The sequence below is a fragment of the Narcine bancroftii genome, chromosome 3, assembly GCF_036971445.1.
Source record: "Narcine bancroftii isolate sNarBan1 chromosome 3, sNarBan1.hap1, whole genome shotgun sequence".
Taxonomy (NCBI): Eukaryota; Metazoa; Chordata; class Chondrichthyes; order Torpediniformes; family Narcinidae; genus Narcine; species Narcine bancroftii.
Window position 1 is genome coordinate 326,090,105 of NC_091471.1, and position 15,458 is coordinate 326,105,562.

At 65.2% G+C, this 15,458-nt stretch overlaps 1 protein-coding gene across 1 annotated transcript in view; it reads right to left on the reverse strand.

Moving 5' to 3' along the window:
• LOC138756870 (mucin-2-like) overlaps positions 1–15,458 on the reverse strand; it is a 103,331-nt gene that overhangs the window by 68,612 nt on the left and 19,261 nt on the right. The window contains exons 11-16 of the mRNA XM_069923264.1: positions 12,787–12,967; positions 8,880–9,129; positions 8,251–8,429; positions 6,760–6,939; positions 6,022–6,196; positions 132–295 (exon numbers count right to left, since the gene is read on the reverse strand). Of these exons, the coding sequence (XP_069779365.1) occupies positions 132–295; positions 6,022–6,196; positions 6,760–6,939; positions 8,251–8,429; positions 8,880–9,129; positions 12,787–12,967 (1,129 nt within the window). The remainder of the gene's footprint in view (positions 1–131; positions 296–6,021; positions 6,197–6,759; positions 6,940–8,250; positions 8,430–8,879; positions 9,130–12,786; positions 12,968–15,458) is intronic.

Genomic DNA, 15,458 nt, shown 5'->3' on the forward strand with positions numbered 1-15,458 from the left:
GGGGGCTGTGGGGAGAGAGCAGGGCAGTGGGGTCAGTGGGGGGAGAGATTGTTGTGTGGGGAGAGAGCGGGACGGTGGGGTAAGTGTGGGGAGAGATTGGTCTGTGGGAGAGAGCCGGGTGGTGGGGTCACTGTAGGGTCTCTGGCGAGAGAGGGCTGTGGGTAGAGGGGGCTGTGGGGAGAGAGTGAGGCGGTGGGGGCTGTGGGAAGAGGGGGCTGTGGGGAGAGGGGGCTGTGGGGAGAGGGGGCTGTGGGGAGAGGGGGCTGTGGGCAGAGGAGCCTGTGGGCAGAGGAGCCTGTGGGCAGAGGAGGTTGTGGGCAGAGGAGGCTGTGGGTGGAAAGGGGGCTGTGGGGAGAGAGGGGGTTGTGGGGAGAAAGGGATCTGTGGGGAGAGAGGGGGCTGTGAGGAGAGGGGGCTGTGGGGAGAGAGGGGACTGTGGGGAGAGAGGGGACTGTAGGGAGCGAGGGGTCTGTGCGGAGAGACGAGGGCGGTGGGGTCAGTGTGGGGAGAGATTGGTCTGTGGGGAGAGAGCGGGGCGGTGGGGTCAGTGGGGGGAGAGATTGGTCTGTGGGGAGAGTGCGGGGCGATGGGGTCAGTGTGGGTAGAGATTGGTCTGTGGGGGAGAGAGCGGGGCGGTGGGGTCAGTGTGGGGAGAGATTGGTCTGTGGGGAGAGAGCAGGGCGTTGGGGTCAGTGTAGGGGCTGTGGGGAGAGAGAGGGGCGCTGGGGTCAGTGTGGGGAGAGATTTGTCTGTGGCGGAGAACGGGGTGGTGGGGTCAGAGAGGGGAGAGATTGGTCTGTGGGGAGAGTGCGGGGCAGTGGGGTCAGTGTGGGGAGAGATTGGTCTGTGGGAGAGTGCGGGGCAGTGGGGTCAGTGTGGAGAGAGATTGGTCTGCGGAGATAGTGCGGGGTGGTGGGGTCAGTGTGGGGGCTGTGGGGAGCGAGCGGGTCGGTGTGGTCAGTGTTGGGAGAGATTGGTCTGTGGGAGGGAGCGGGTGGTGGGGTCACTGCGGGGTCTGTGGGGAGAGAGTGGAGCAGTGGGGTCAGTGTGGGGGCTGACACGGGGCTGTGGGGAGAAAGGAGGGCGGTGGGGAGAGAGGGGTGCGGTGGGAGTTGTGGGAAGAGAGGGGGCAATGGGGTCAGTGTGGGGGCTGTGGGGAGAGAGGGTGTGGTGGAATCAGCGTGGGGGCTGTAGGGAGAGAGGGGGCAGTGGGATCAGAGTGTTGGCTTTGGGGAGAGAACGCGGCGGTGGGAGTTGTGGGGAGAGAGGGCTGTGGGTAGAGGGGGCTGTGAGGAGAAGGGCCTGTGGGGAGAGAGGAGGGGTGTGGGATCAGTGTGGTGGCTGTGCGGATAGAGTGGGGCGGTGGGGGCTGTGGGGAGAGGGGGCTGTGGGGAGAGAGGGTGCTGTGGGGAGAGAGAGGACTGTGGGGAGGGAGGGGGCTGTGGGGAGAGAGTGGGCTGTGGGGAGAGAGGGGGCTGTGGGGAGAGAGCGGTGCGGTGGTTTCAGTGGAGGGAGATATTGCTGTGAGGGGAGAGAGCGGGGTGGTGGGGTCAGTGGGGGGAGAGATTGGTCTGTGGGGAGAGAGCGGAGCGGTGGGGTCAGTGGGGGGAGAGATTGGTCTGTGGGGAGAGAGCAGGGGGGTGGGGTCAGTGTGGAGGGAGATTGGTCTGTGGGGAGAGAGTGGGGCGGTGGGGTCAGTGGGGGGAGAGATTGGTCTGTGGGGAGAGTGCGGGGCGGTGGGATCAGTGGGGGAGAGATTGGTCTGTGGGGAGATAGCGGGGCAGTGGGGTGAGTGATTGGTCTGTGGTGAGAGTGCGGGGCGGTGGAATCAGTGGGTGGAGAGATTGGTCTGTGGGGAGAGAGCGGGGCGGTGGGGTCAGTGTAGGGGCTGTGGGGAGAGAGAGGGGCGGTGGGGTCAGTCTGGGGAGAGATTGGTCTGTGGCGGAGAACGGGGTGGTGGGATCAGAGTGGGGAGAGATTGGTCTGTGGGGAGAGTGCGGGGCAGTGGGGTCAGTGTGGGGAGAGATTAGATTGGTCTGTGGGGAGAGAACGGGGCAGTGGGGTCAGTGTGGGGAGAGATTGGTCTGCGGAGAGAGTGCGGGGCGGTGGGGGTCAGTGTGGGGGCTGTGGGGAGCGAGCGGGTCGGTGTGGTCAGTGTTGGGATAGATTGGTCTGTGGGTAGAGAGCTGGATGGTGGGGTCAGTGTGGGGAGAGATTGGTCTGTGGGATAGAGCGGGGCGTTGGGGTCAGTGTAGGGGCTGTGGGGAGAGAGAGGGCGGTGGGGTCAGTGTTGGGAGAGATTTTTCTGTGGGGAGAGAGCGGGTCTGAGGGTCAGTGTGGCGAGAGAATGGTCTTCGGGGAGAGAGCGGGGAAGTGGGGTCAGTGTGGGGAGAGATTGGTCTTCGGGGAGAGAGCGGGGCAGTGGGGTCAGTGTGGTGAGAGATTTGTCTGAGGGGAGAGAGTGGGGCGGTGGGTCAGTGTTGGGAGAGATTTGTCTGTGGGGAGAGAGCGGGCGGTGGGTGAAGTGTGGGGAGAGATTGGTCTGTGGGAGAGAGCGGGGTCGTGGGGTGAGTGTGGGGAGAGATTGATTTGTGTGGAGAGTGCGGGACGGTGGGGTCAGTGTTGGGGCTGTGGGTAGCGAGCGGGTCGGTGAGGTCAGTGTTGGGAGAGATAGGTCTGTGGGGAGAGAGCGGGGTGGTGGGGTCAGTGTGGGAAGAGATTGGTCTGTGGGGAGAGAGCAGGGCGTTGGGTTCAGTGTAGGGGCTGTGGGGAGAGAGAGGGGCGGGGGGGACAGTGTGGTGAGGGATTGGTCTGTGGCGGAGAATGGGGTGGTGGGGTCAGAGTGGGGAGAGATTGGCCTGTGGGGAGAGTGCGGGGCAGTGGGGTCAGTGTGGGGAGAGATTGGTCTGTGGGGAGAGAGCGGGGCAGTGTGGTCAGTGTTGGGAGAGATTTGTCTGTGGGGAGAGAGCGTGGCATTGGGGTCGGTGAAGGGGCTGTGGGGAGAGAGAGGAGCGTTGGGGTCAGTGTTGGGAGAGATTTTTCTGTGGGAGAGTGCTGGGCTGTGGGGTCAGTGTGGGGAGAGATTTGTTTTCGGGGAGATAGCGGGGCGTTGGGGTCAGTGTATGGGCTGTGGGGAGAGAGAGGGTCGGAGGGGTCAGTGTTGGGAGAGATTTGTCTGTTGGGAGAGAGCGGGGCGGTGGGTGAAGTGTGGGGAGAGATTGGTCTGTGGGAGGGAGCGGGTGGTGGGGTCCCTGCGGGGACTGTGGTGAGAGAGAGGGCAATAGAGTCAGTGCGGTTGCTGTGGGGAGAGAGCGGAGCAGTGGGGTCAGTGTGGGGGCTGACACGGGGCTGTGGGGAGAAAGGAGGGCGGTGGGGAGAGAGGGGTGCAGTGGGGGTTCTGGGAAGAGAGGGGGGCGATGGGGTCAGTGTGGGGGCTGTGGGGAGAGAAGGAGTGGTGGAGTCAGCGTGGGGGCTGTAGGGAGAGAGGGGGCAGTGCGATCAGAGTGTTGGCTTTGGGGAGAGAACGCGGCGGTGGGAGTTGTGGGGAGAGAGGGCTGTGGGTAGAGGGGGCTGTGAGGAGAAGGGCCTGTGGGGAGAGAGAGGGGCTGTGGGGTCAGTGTGGGGAGAGATTGGTCTTCGGAGAGAGAGCGGGGCGGTGGGGTCAGTGTGGGGAGAGATTGGTCTGTGGGGAGAGAGTGGGGCGGTGGGGTCAGTGGGGGGAGAGATTGGTCTGTGGGGAGAGTGCGGGGCGGTGGGATCAGTGGGGGGAGAGATTGGTCTGTGGGGAGATAGCGGGGCAGTGGGGTGAGTGATTGGTCTGTGGGGAGAGTGCGGGGCGGTGGGATCAGTGGGGGGAGAGATTGGTCTGTGGGGAGAGAGCGGGGCGGGGGGTCATTGTGGGGAGAGATTGGTCTGTGGGGAGAGAGTGGGGCGGTGGGGTCAGTGGGGGGAGAGATTGGTCTCTGGGGAGAGAGCGGGGGTGTGGGTGAAGTGTGGGGAGAGATTGGTCTGTGGGAGGGAGCGGGTGGTGGGGTCACTGCGGGGTCTGTGGGGAGAGAGAGGGCAGTAGAGTCAGTGCAGTAGCTGTGGAGAGAGAGCGGAGCAGTAGGGTCAGTGTGGGGGCTGACACAGGGCTGTGGGGAGAAAGGAGGGCGGTGGGGAGAGAGTGGTGCGGTGGGGGTTGTGGGAAGAGAGGGGGCGATGGGGTCAGTGTGGGGGCTGTGGGGAGAGAGGGAGTGGTGGAGTCAGCGTTGGGGCTGTAGGGAGAGAGGGGGCAGTGGGATCAGAGTGTTGGGTTGGTGGAGAGAACGCGGCGGTGGGAGTTGTGGGGAGAGAGGGCTGTGGGTAGAGGGGGCTGTGAGGAGAAGGGCCTGTGGGGAGAGAGGAGGAGTGTGGGGTCAGTGTGGTGGCTGTGGGGATAGAGTGGGGCGGTGGGGGCTGTGGGGAGAGGGGGCTATGGAGAGAGAGGGTGCTGTGGGGAGAGAGCGGAGCGGTGGGGTCAGTGGGGGGAGAGATTGGTCTGTGGGGAAGAGAGCGGGGCGGTGGGGTCAGTGTGGGGAGAGATTGGTCTGTGGGGTGAGAGCGGGCCGGTGGGGTCAGTGTGTGGAGAGATTGGTCTGTGGGGACAGAGCGGGGCGGTGGGGTCAGTGTGGGGAGAGTTTTGTCTGTGGGGAGAGAGCGGGTCGGTGGGGTCAGTGTGGGGAAAGATTGGTCTGTGGGGTGAGAGCGGGGCGGTGGGGTCAGTGTGGGGAGAGATTGATCTGTGGGGAGAGAGCGGGGCCGTGGGGTTAGTGTTGGGAGAGATTGGTCTGTGGGGAGAGAGCGGGGTCGTCGGGTGAGTGTGGGGAGAGATTGGTCTGTGTGGAGAGTGCGGGACGGTGGGGTCAGTGTGGGGGCTGTGGGGAGCGAGCGGGTCGGTGTGGTCAGTGTTGGGAGAGATTGGTCTGTGGGTAGAGTGCGGGGGGAGGTGTCAGTGTGGGGAGAGTTTGATCTGTGGGGATAGAGAGGGGCGTTGGGGTCAGCGTAGGGGCTGTGGGGACAGAGAGGGGTGGTGGGGTCAGTGTGGGGAGAGATTGGTCTGTGGCGGAGAACGGGGTGGTGGGGTCAGTGTTGGGAGATATTTTTCTGTGGGGAGAGAGCGGGGCAGTGGGGTCAGTGTGGAGAGAGATTGGTCTTTGGGGAGAGAGCGGGGCAGTGGGGTCAGTGTGGGGAGAGATTGGTCTGCGGGGAGAGTGCGGGGCGGTGGGGTCAGTGTGGGGGCTGTGGGGAGCGAGCGGGTCGGTGTGGTCAGTGTTGGGAGAGATTGGTCTGTGGGTAGAGTGCGGGGTGGAGGTGTCAGTGTGTGGAGAGATTGATCTGTGGGGATAGAGAGGGGCGTTGGGGTCAGCGTAGGGGATGTGGGGACAGAGAGGGGCGGTGGGGTCAGTGTGGGGAGAGATTGGTCTGTGGCGGAGAACGGGGTGGTGGGGTCAGTGTTGGGAGATATTTTTCTGTGGGGAGAGAGCGGGGCAGTGGGGTCAGTGTGGAGAGAGATTGGTCTTTGGGGAGAGAGCGGGGCAGTGGGGTCAGTGTGGTGAGAGATTGGTCTGAGGGGAGAGAGCGGGGCGGTGGGGTCACTGTAGGGGCTGTGGCGAGAGAGGGCTATGGGGAGAGGGGGCTGTGGGGAGAGGGGGCTGTGGGGAGAGGGGGCTGTGGGGAGAGGGGGCTGTGGGGAGAGGGGGCTGTGGGCAGAGGCGGCTGTGGGCAGAGTATGCTGTGGGGGGAGAGGGGGCTGTGGGGAAAGGGGGCTGTGTGGAGAGGAGGCTGTGGGGAGAGAGGGGCCTGTGTGGAGATAGGAAGGGGGGTGGTGTCAGTGTGGTGGCTGTGGGGAGACAGAGGGACGGTGGGGTCAGTGTGGGGACTGTGGGGAGAGAGTGAGGCGGTGGGGGCTGTGGGGAGAAGGGGCTGTGGGGAGAAAGGGGTCTGTGGGGAGAGAGGGGGCTGTGGGGAGAGAGGGGGCTGTGGGGAGAGAGGGGGTCATACGGAGAGAGGAGGGATGTGGGGTCAGTGTTGTGGCTGTGGGGAGAGAGTGAGGCGGTGGGGGCTGTGGGGAGAGGGAGCTGTGGGGAGAGGGGGCTGTGGGCAGAGGAGGCTGTGGGCAGAGGAGGCTGTGGACAGAGGAGGCTGTGAGCAGAGGAGGCTGTGGTGGGAAAGGGGGCTGTGGGGAGAGAGGGGGTTGTGGGGAGAGAGGGAGCTGTGGGGAGCGAGGGGTCTGTGCGGAGAGAGCAGGGCGGTGGGGTCAGTGGGGGGAGAGATTGGTCTGTGGGGAGAGAGTGGGGCGGTGGGGTCAGTGGGGGGAGAGATTGGTCTGTGGGGCGAGTGCGGGGCGGTGGGGTCAGTGGGGGGAGAGATTGGTCTGTGGGGAGAGAGCGGCGCGGTGGGGTCAGTGAGGGGAGAGATTGGTCTGTGGGGAGAGAGCGGGGCGGTGGGTTCAGTGTGGGGAGAGATTGGTCTGTGGGCAGAGAGCAGGGCGGTGGGGTCAGTGTGGGGAGAGATTGGTCTGTGGGGAGAGAGCGGGGCGGTGGGGTCAGTGTGGGGAGACATTGGTCTGTTGGGAGAGAGCGGGGCGGTGGGGTCAGTGTGGGGAGAGATTGATCTGTGGGCAGAGAGCGGGGCGGTGGGGTCAGTGTGGGGAGAGATTGGTCTGTGGGGAGAGAGCGGGGCGGTGGGGTCAGTGTGGGGAGAGATTGGTCTGTGGGAGTGAGCGGGTGGTGGGGTCACTGCGGGGTCTGTGGGGAGAGAGAGGGCAGTAGAGTCAGTGCGGTAGCTGTGGGGAGAGAGCGAAGCAGTGGGGTCAGTGTGGGGGCTGATACGGGGCTGTGGGGAGAAAGGTGGGCGGTGGGGAGAGAGGGGTGCGGTGGGTTTGTGGGAAGAGAGGGGGCGATGGGGCAAGTGGGGGGGCTGTGGGGAGAGAGGGAGTGTTGGAGTCAGCGTGGGGGCTGAAGGGAGGGAGGGGGCAGTGGGATCAGAGTGTTGGCTTTGGGGAGAGAACGCGGCGGTGGGAGTTGTGGGGAGAGAGGGCTGTGAGTAGAGGGGGCTGTGAGTTGAAGGGCATGTGGGGAGAGAGGAGGGTTGTGGGGTCAGTGTGGTGACTGTGGGGAGAGAGTGGGGCGGTGGGGGCTGTGGGGAGAGGGGGCTGTGGGGAGTGAGGGGGCTGTGGGGAGAGAGGGGACTGTGGGGAGGGAGGGGGCTGTGGAGAGAGATGGGGCTGTGGGGAGAGAGGGGGCTGTGGGGAGAGAGCAGGGCAGTGGGGTCAGTGTGGGGAGAGATTGGTCTGTGGGAGAGGGCCGGGTGGTGGGGTCACTCCAGGGTCTGTGGCGAGAGAGGGCTGTGGGTAGAGGGGGCTGTGGGGAGAGAGTGAGGCGGTGGGGGCTGTGGGGAGAGGGGGCTGTGGGGAGAGGGGGCTGTGGGGAGAGGGGGCTGTGGGCAGAGGAGGCTGTGGGCAGAGGAGGCTGTGGGCAGAGGAGGCTGTGGGCAGAGGAGGCTGTGGGTGGAAAGGGGGCTGTGGGGAGAGAGGGAGTTGTGGGGAGGGAGGGATCTGTGGGGAGAGAGGGGGCTGTGAGGAGAGGGGGCTGTGGGGAGAGAGGGGACTGTAGGGAGCGAGGGGTCTGTGCGGAGAGACGAGGGTGGTGGGGTCAGTGGGGGGAGAGATTGGTCTGTGGGGAGAGAGCGGGGCGGTGGGGTCAGTGGGGGGAGAGATTGGTCTGTGGGGAGAGTGCGGGGCGGTGGGTTCTGTGGGGGGAGAGATTGGTCTGTGGGGAGAGAGCGGGGCGGTGGGGTCAGTGGGGGTACAGATTGGTCTGTGGGGAGAGTGCGAGGCGATGGGGTCAGTGTGGGTAGAGATTGGTCTGTGGGGGAGAGAGCGGGTGGTGGGGTCAGTGTGGGGAGAGATTGGTGTGTGGGGAGAGAGTGGGGCGGTGGTATCAGTGGGGGTAGAGTTTGGTCTGTGGGGAGAGAGCGGGGCGGTGGGGTCAATGCGGGGAGAGATTGGTCTGTGGGGAGAGAGCGGGGCGGTGGGGTCAGTGTGGGGAGAGATTGGTCTGTGGGGAGAGAGAGGGGCGGTGGGTTCAGTGTGGGGAGAGATTGGTCTGTGGTGGAGAACGGGGTGGTGGGGTCATAGTGGGGAGAGATTGGTCTGTGGGGAGAGAGTGGGGCAGTGGGGTCAGTGTGGGGAGAGATTGGTCTGTGGGAGGGAGCGGGTGGTGGGGTCACTGCGGGGTCTGTGGGGAGAGAGAGGGCGGTAGGTTCAGTGCGGTAGCTGTGGGGAGAGAGCGGAGCAGTGGGGTCAGTGTGGGGGCTGACACGGGGCTGTGGGGAGAGAGTGGGGCGGTGGGGAGAGGGGTGCGGTGGGGGTTGTGGGAAGAGAGGGGGCGATGGGGTCAGTGTTGGGGCTGTGGGGAGAGAGGGGGTGGTGGAGTCAGCGTGGGGGCTGTAGGGAGAGAGGGGGCTGTGGGATCAGAGTGTTGTATTTGGGGAGAGAACGCGGCGGTGGGGGTTGTTGGGAGACAGGGCTGTGGGTAGAGGGGGCTGTGAGTTGAAGGACCTGTGGGGAGAGAGGAGGGTTGTGGGGTCAGTGTGGTTGCTGTGGGGAGAGAGTGGGGCGGTGGGGGCTATGGGGAGAGGGGGCTGTGGGGAGAGAGGGGGGTGTGGGGAGAGAGGGGGCTGTGGGGAGGGAGGGGGCTGTGGGGAGGGAGGGGCTGTGGGGAGAGAGGGGGCTGTGGGGAGAGAGCAGGGCAGTGGGGTCAGTGGGGGGAGAGATTGTTGTGTGGGGAGAGAGCGGGACGGTGGGGTAAGTGTGGGGAGAGATTGGTCTGTGGGAGAGAGCCGGGTGGTGGGGTCACTGTAGGGTCTCTGGCGAGAGAGGGCTGTGGGTAGAGGGGGCTGTGGGGAGAGAGTGAGGCGGTGGGGGCTGTGGGAAGAGGGGGCTGTGGGGAGAGGGGGCTGTGGGGAGAGGGGGCTGTGGGGAGAGGGGGCTGTGGGCAGAGGAGCCTGTGGGCAGAGGAGCCTGTGGGCAGAGGAGGTTGTGGGCAGAGGAGGCTGTGGGTGGAAAGGGGGCTGTGGGGAGAGAGGGGGTTGTGGGGAGAAAGGGATCTGTGGGGAGAGAGGGGGCTGTGAGGAGAGGGGGCTGTGGGGAGAGAGGGGACTGTGGGGAGAGAGGGGACTGTAGGGAGCGAGGGGTCTGTGCGGAGAGACGAGGGCGGTGGGGTCAGTGTGGGGAGAGATTGGTCTGTGGGGAGAGAGCGGGGCGGTGGGGTCAGTGGGGGGAGAGATTGGTCTGTGGGGAGAGTGCGGGGCGATGGGGTCAGTGTGGGTAGAGATTGGTCTGTGGGGGAGAGAGCGGGGCGGTGGGGTCAGTGTGGGGAGAGATTGGTCTGTGGGGAGAGAGCAGGGCGTTGGGGTCAGTGTAGGGGCTGTGGGGAGAGAGAGGGGCGCTGGGGTCAGTGTGGGGAGAGATTTGTCTGTGGCGGAGAACGGGGTGGTGGGGTCAGAGAGGGGAGAGATTGGTCTGTGGGGAGAGTGCGGGGCAGTGGGGTCAGTGTGGGGAGAGATTGGTCTGTGGGGAGAGTGCGGGGCAGTGGGGTCAGTGTGGAGAGAGATTGGTCTGCGGAGATAGTGCGGGGTGGTGGGGTCAGTGTGGGGGCTGTGGGGAGCGAGCGGGTCGGTGTGGTCAGTGTTGGGAGAGATTGGTCTGTGGGAGGGAGCGGGTGGTGGGGTCACTGCGGGGTCTGTGGGGAGAGAGTGGAGCAGTGGGGTCAGTGTGGGGGCTGACACGGGGCTGTGGGGAGAAAGGAGGGCGGTGGGGAGAGAGGGGTGCGGTGGGAGTTGTGGGAAGAGAGGGGGCAATGGGGTCAGTGTGGGGGCTGTGGGGAGAGAGGGTGTGGTGGAATCAGCGTGGGGGCTGTAGGGAGAGAGGGGGCAGTGGGATCAGAGTGTTGGCTTTGGGGAGAGAACGCGGCGGTGGGAGTTGTGGGGAGAGAGGGCTGTGGGTAGAGGGGGCTGTGAGGAGAAGGGCCTGTGGGGAGAGAGGAGGGGTGTGGGATCAGTGTGGTGGCTGTGCGGATAGAGTGGGGCGGTGGGGGCTGTGGGGAGAGGGGGCTGTGGGGAGAGAGGGTGCTGTGGGGAGAGAGAGGACTGTGGGGAGGGAGGGGGCTGTGGGGAGAGAGTGGGCTGTGGGGAGAGAGGGGGCTGTGGGGAGAGAGCGGTGCGGTGGTTTCAGTGGAGGGAGATATTGCTGTGAGGGGAGAGAGCGGGGTGGTGGGGTCAGTGGGGGGAGAGATTGGTCTGTGGGGAGAGAGCGGAGCGGTGGGGTCAGTGGGGGGAGAGATTGGTCTGTGGGGAGAGAGCAGGGGGGTGGGGTCAGTGTGGAGGGAGATTGGTCTGTGGGGAGAGAGTGGGGCGGTGGGGTCAGTGGGGGGAGAGATTGGTCTGTGGGGAGAGTGCGGGGCGGTGGGATCAGTGGGGGGAGAGATTGGTCTGTGGGGAGATAGCGGGGCAGTGGGGTGAGTGATTGGTCTGTGGTGAGAGTGCGGGGCGGTGGAATCAGTGGGTGGAGAGATTGGTCTGTGGGGAGAGAGCGGGGCGGTGGGGTCAGTGTAGGGGCTGTGGGGAGAGAGAGGGGCGGTGGGGTCAGTCTGGGGAGAGATTGGTCTGTGGCGGAGAACGGGGTGGTGGGATCAGAGTGGGGAGAGATTGGTCTGTGGGGAGAGTGCGGGGCAGTGGGGTCAGTGTGGGGAGAGATTGGTCTGTGGGGAGAGAGCGGGGCAGTGGGGTCAGTGTGGGGAGAGATTGGTCTGCGGAGAGAGTGCGGGGCGGTGGGGTCAGTGTGGGGGCTGTGGGGAGCGAGCGGGTCGGTGTGGTCAGTGTTGGGATAGATTGGTCTGTGGGTAGAGAGCTGGATGGTGGGGTCAGTGTGGGGAGAGATTGGTCTGTGGGGATAGAGCGGGGCGTTGGGGTCAGTGTAGGGGCTGTGGGGAGAGAGAGGGGCGGTGGGGTCAGTGTTGGGAGAGATTTTTCTGTGGGGAGAGAGCGGGTCTGAGGGGTCAGTGTGGCGAGAGAATGGTCTTCGGGGAGAGAGCGGGGAAGTGGGGTCAGTGTGGGGAGAGATTGGTCTTCGGGGAGAGAGCGGGGCAGTGGGGTCAGTGTGGTGAGAGATTTGTCTGAGGGGAGAGAGTGGGGCGGTGGGTCAGTGTTGGGAGAGATTTGTCTGTGGGGAGAGAGCGGGGCGGTGGGTGAAGTGTGGGGAGAGATTGGTCTGTGGGGAGAGAGCGGGGTCGTGGGGTGAGTGTGGGGAGAGATTGATTTGTGTGGAGAGTGCGGGACGGTGGGGTCAGTGTTGGGGCTGTGGGTAGCGAGCGGGTCGGTGAGGTCAGTGTTGGGAGAGATAGGTCTGTGGGGAGAGAGCGGGGTGGTGGGGTCAGTGTGGGAAGAGATTGGTCTGTGGGGAGAGAGCAGGGCGTTGGGTTCAGTGTAGGGGCTGTGGGGAGAGAGAGGGGCGGGGGGGACAGTGTGGTGAGGGATTGGTCTGTGGCGGAGAATGGGGTGGTGGGGTCAGAGTGGGGAGAGATTGGCCTGTGGGGAGAGTGCGGGGCAGTGGGGTCAGTGTGGGGAGAGATTGGTCTGTGGGGAGAGAGCGGGGCAGTGTGGTCAGTGTTGGGAGAGATTTGTCTGTGGGGAGAGAGCGTGGCATTGGGGTCAGTGAAGGGGCTGTGGGGAGAGAGAGGAGCGTTGGGGTCAGTGTTGGGAGAGATTTTTCTGTGGGGAGAGTGCTGGGCTGTGGGGTCAGTGTGGGGAGAGATTTGTTTTCGGGGAGATAGCGGGGCGTTGGGGTCAGTGTATGGGCTGTGGGGAGAGAGAGGGTCGGAGGGGTCAGTGTTGGGAGAGATTTGTCTGTTGGGAGAGAGCGGGGCGGTGGGTGAAGTGTGGGGAGAGATTGGTCTGTGGGAGGGAGCGGGTGGTGGGGTCCCTGCGGGGACTGTGGTGAGAGAGAGGGCAATAGAGTCAGTGCGGTTGCTGTGGGGAGAGAGCGGAGCAGTGGGGTCAGTGTGGGGGCTGACACGGGGCTGTGGGGAGAAAGGAGGGCGGTGGGGAGAGAGGGGTGCAGTGGGGGTTCTGGGAAGAGAGGGGGCGATGGGGTCAGTGTGGGGGCTGTGGGGAGAGAAGGAGTGGTGGAGTCAGCGTGGGGGCTGTAGGGAGAGAGGGGGCAGTGCGATCAGAGTGTTGGCTTTGGGGAGAGAACGCGGCGGTGGGAGTTGTGGGGAGAGAGGGCTGTGGGTAGAGGGGGCTGTGAGGAGAAGGGCCTGTGGGGAGAGAGAGGGGCTGTGGGGTCAGTGTGGGGAGAGATTGGTCTTCGGAGAGAGAGCGGGGCGGTGGGGTCAGTGTGGGGAGAGATTGGTCTGTGGGGAGAGAGTGGGGCGGTGGGGTCAGTGGGGGGAGAGATTGGTCTGTGGGGAGAGTGCGGGGCGGTGGGATCAGTGGGGGGAGAGATTGGTCTGTGGGGAGATAGCGGGGCAGTGGGGTGAGTGATTGGTCTGTGGGGAGAGTGCGGGGCGGTGGGATCAGTGGGGGGAGAGATTGGTCTGTGGGGAGAGAGCGGGGCGGGGGGTCATTGTGGGGAGAGATTGGTCTGTGGGGAGAGAGTGGGGCGGTGGGGTCAGTGGGGGGAGAGATTGGTCTGTGGGGAGAGAGCGGGGGTGTGGGTGAAGTGTGGGGAGAGATTGGTCTGTGGGAGGGAGCGGGTGGTGGGGTCACTGCGGGGTCTGTGGGGAGAGAGAGGGCAGTAGAGTCAGTGCAGTAGCTGTGGAGAGAGAGCGGAGCAGTAGGGTCAGTGTGGGGGCTGACACAGGGCTGTGGGGAGAAAGGAGGGCGGTGGGGAGAGAGTGGTGCGGTGGGGGTTGTGGGAAGAGAGGGGGCGATGGGGTCAGTGTGGGGGCTGTGGGGAGAGAGGGAGTGGTGGAGTCAGCGTTGGGGCTGTAGGGAGAGAGGGGGCAGTGGGATCAGAGTGTTGGGTTGGTGGAGAGAACGCGGCGGTGGGAGTTGTGGGGAGAGAGGGCTGTGGGTAGAGGGGGCTGTGAGGAGAAGGGCCTGTGGGGAGAGAGGAGGAGTGTGGGGTCAGTGTGGTGGCTGTGGGGATAGAGTGGGGCGGTGGGGGCTGTGGGGAGAGGGGGCTATGGGGAGAGAGGGTGCTGTGGGGAGAGAGCGGAGCGGTGGGGTCAGTGGGGGGAGAGATTGGTCTGTGGGGAAGAGAGCGGGGCGGTGGGGTCAGTGTGGGGAGAGATTGGTCTGTGGGGAGAGAGTGGGGCGGTGGGGTCAGTGGGGGGAGAGATTGGTCTGTGGGGAGAGTGCGGGGCGGTGGGATCAGTGGGGGGAGACATTGGTCTGTGGGGAGATAGCGGGGTAGTGGGGTGAGTGATTGGTCTGTGGGGAGAGTGCGGGGCGGGGGGTCATTGTGGGGAGAGATTGGTCTGTGGGGAGAGTGTGGGGCGGTGGGGTCAGTGTGGGGAGAGATTGGTCTGTGGGGAGAGAGCGGGGCGGTGGGGTTAGTGTTGGGAGAGATTGGTCTGTGGGGAGATAGCGGGGCAGTGGGGTGAGTGATTGGTCTGTGGGGAGAGTGCGGGGCGGTGGGATCAGTGGGGGGAGAGATTGTCTGTGGGGTGAGAGCGGGGCGGTGGGGTCAGTGTGGCGAGAGATTGGTCTGTGGGGAGAGAGCGGGGCGGTGGGGTCAGTGTGGGGAGAGATTGGTCTGTGGGGAGAGAGCGGGGCGGTGGGGTCAGTGTGGGGAGAGATTGGTCTGTGGGGAGAGAGCGGGGCGGTGGTGTCAGTATGGGGAGAGATTGGCTGTGGGGAGAGAGCGGGGCGGTGGGGTTAGTGTTGGGAGAGATTGGTGTGTGGGGAGAGAGCGGGGTCGTGCGCTGAGTGTGGGGAGAGATTGGTTTGTGTAGAGAGTGCGGGGCGGTGGGATCAGTGGGGGGAGAGATTGGTCTGTGCGGAGATAGCGGGGCAGTGGGGTGAGTGATTGGTCTGTGGGGAGAGTGCGGGGCGGTGGGATCAGTGGGGGGAAAGATTGGTCTGTGGGGAGAGAGCGGGCGGTGGGGTCAGTGGGGGTAGAGATTGGTCTGTGGGGAGAGAGCGGGGCGGTGGGGTCAGTGCGGGGAGAGATTGGTCGTGGGGAGAGAGTGGGGCAGTGGGGTCAGTGTGGGGAGAGATTGGTCTGCGGAGAGAGTGCGGGGCGGTGGGGTCAGTGTGGGGGCTGTGGGGAGCGAGCGGGGCAGTGGGGTCAGTGTGGGGAGAGATTGGTCTGTGGCGGAGAACGGGGTGGCGGGGTCAGAGTGGGGAGAGATTGGTCTCTGGGGAGAGAGCAGGGCGTTGGGGTCTGTGTATGGGCTGTGGGGAGAGAGAGGGGCGGTGGGGTCAGTGTTGGAAGAGATTTGTCTGTGGGGAGAGAGCGGGGCGGTGGGTGAAGTGTGGGGAGAGATTGGTCTGTGGGAGGGAGCGGGTGGTGGGGTCACTGCGGGGTCTGTGGGGAGAGTGAGGGCAGTAGAGTCAGTGCAGTAGCTGTGGGGAGAGAGCTGAGCAGTGGGGTCAGTGTGGGGGCTGACACGGGGCTGTGGGGAGAAAGGAGGGCGGTGGGGAGAGAGGGGTGCGGTGGGGGTTATGGGTAGAGAGGGGGCGATGGGGTCAGTGTGGGGGCTGTGGGTAGAGAGGGAGTGGTGGAGTCAGCGTGGGGACTGTAGGGAGAGAGGGGGCAGTGGGATCAGAGTGTTGGCTTTGGGGAGAGAACGCGGCGGTGGGAGTTGTGGGGAGAGAGGGCTGTGGGTAGAGGGGGCTGTGAGGAGAAGGGCCTGTGGGGAGAGAGGAGGGGTGTGGGATCAGTGTGGTGCCTGTGCGGATAGAGTGGGGCGGTGGGGGCTGTGGGGAGAGGGGGCTGTGGGGAGAGAGGGTGCTGTGGGGAGAGAGAGGACTGTGGGGAGGGAGGGGGCTGTGGGGAGAGAGGGGGCTGTGGGGAGAGAGGGGGCTGTGGGGAGAGAGCGGTGCGGTGGTTTCAGTGGAGGGAGATATTGCTCTGAGGGGAGAGAGCGGGGTGGTGGGGTCAGTGGGGGGAGAGATTGGTCTGTGGGGAGAGAGCGGAGCGGTGGGGTCAGTGGGGGGAGAGATTGGTCTGTGGGGAGAGAGCAGGGGGGTGGGGTCAGTGTGGAGGGAGATTGGTCTGTGGGGAGAGAGTGGGGCGGTGGGGTCAGTGGGGGGAGAGATTGGTCTGTGGGGAGAGTGCGGGGCGGTGGGATCAGTGGGGGGAGAGATTGGTCTGTGGGGAGATAGCGGGGCAGTGGGGTGAGTGATTGGTCTGTGGTGAGAGTGCGGGGCGGTGGGATCAGTGGGTGGAGAGATTGGTCTGTGGGGAGAGAGCGGGGCGGTGGGGTCAGTGT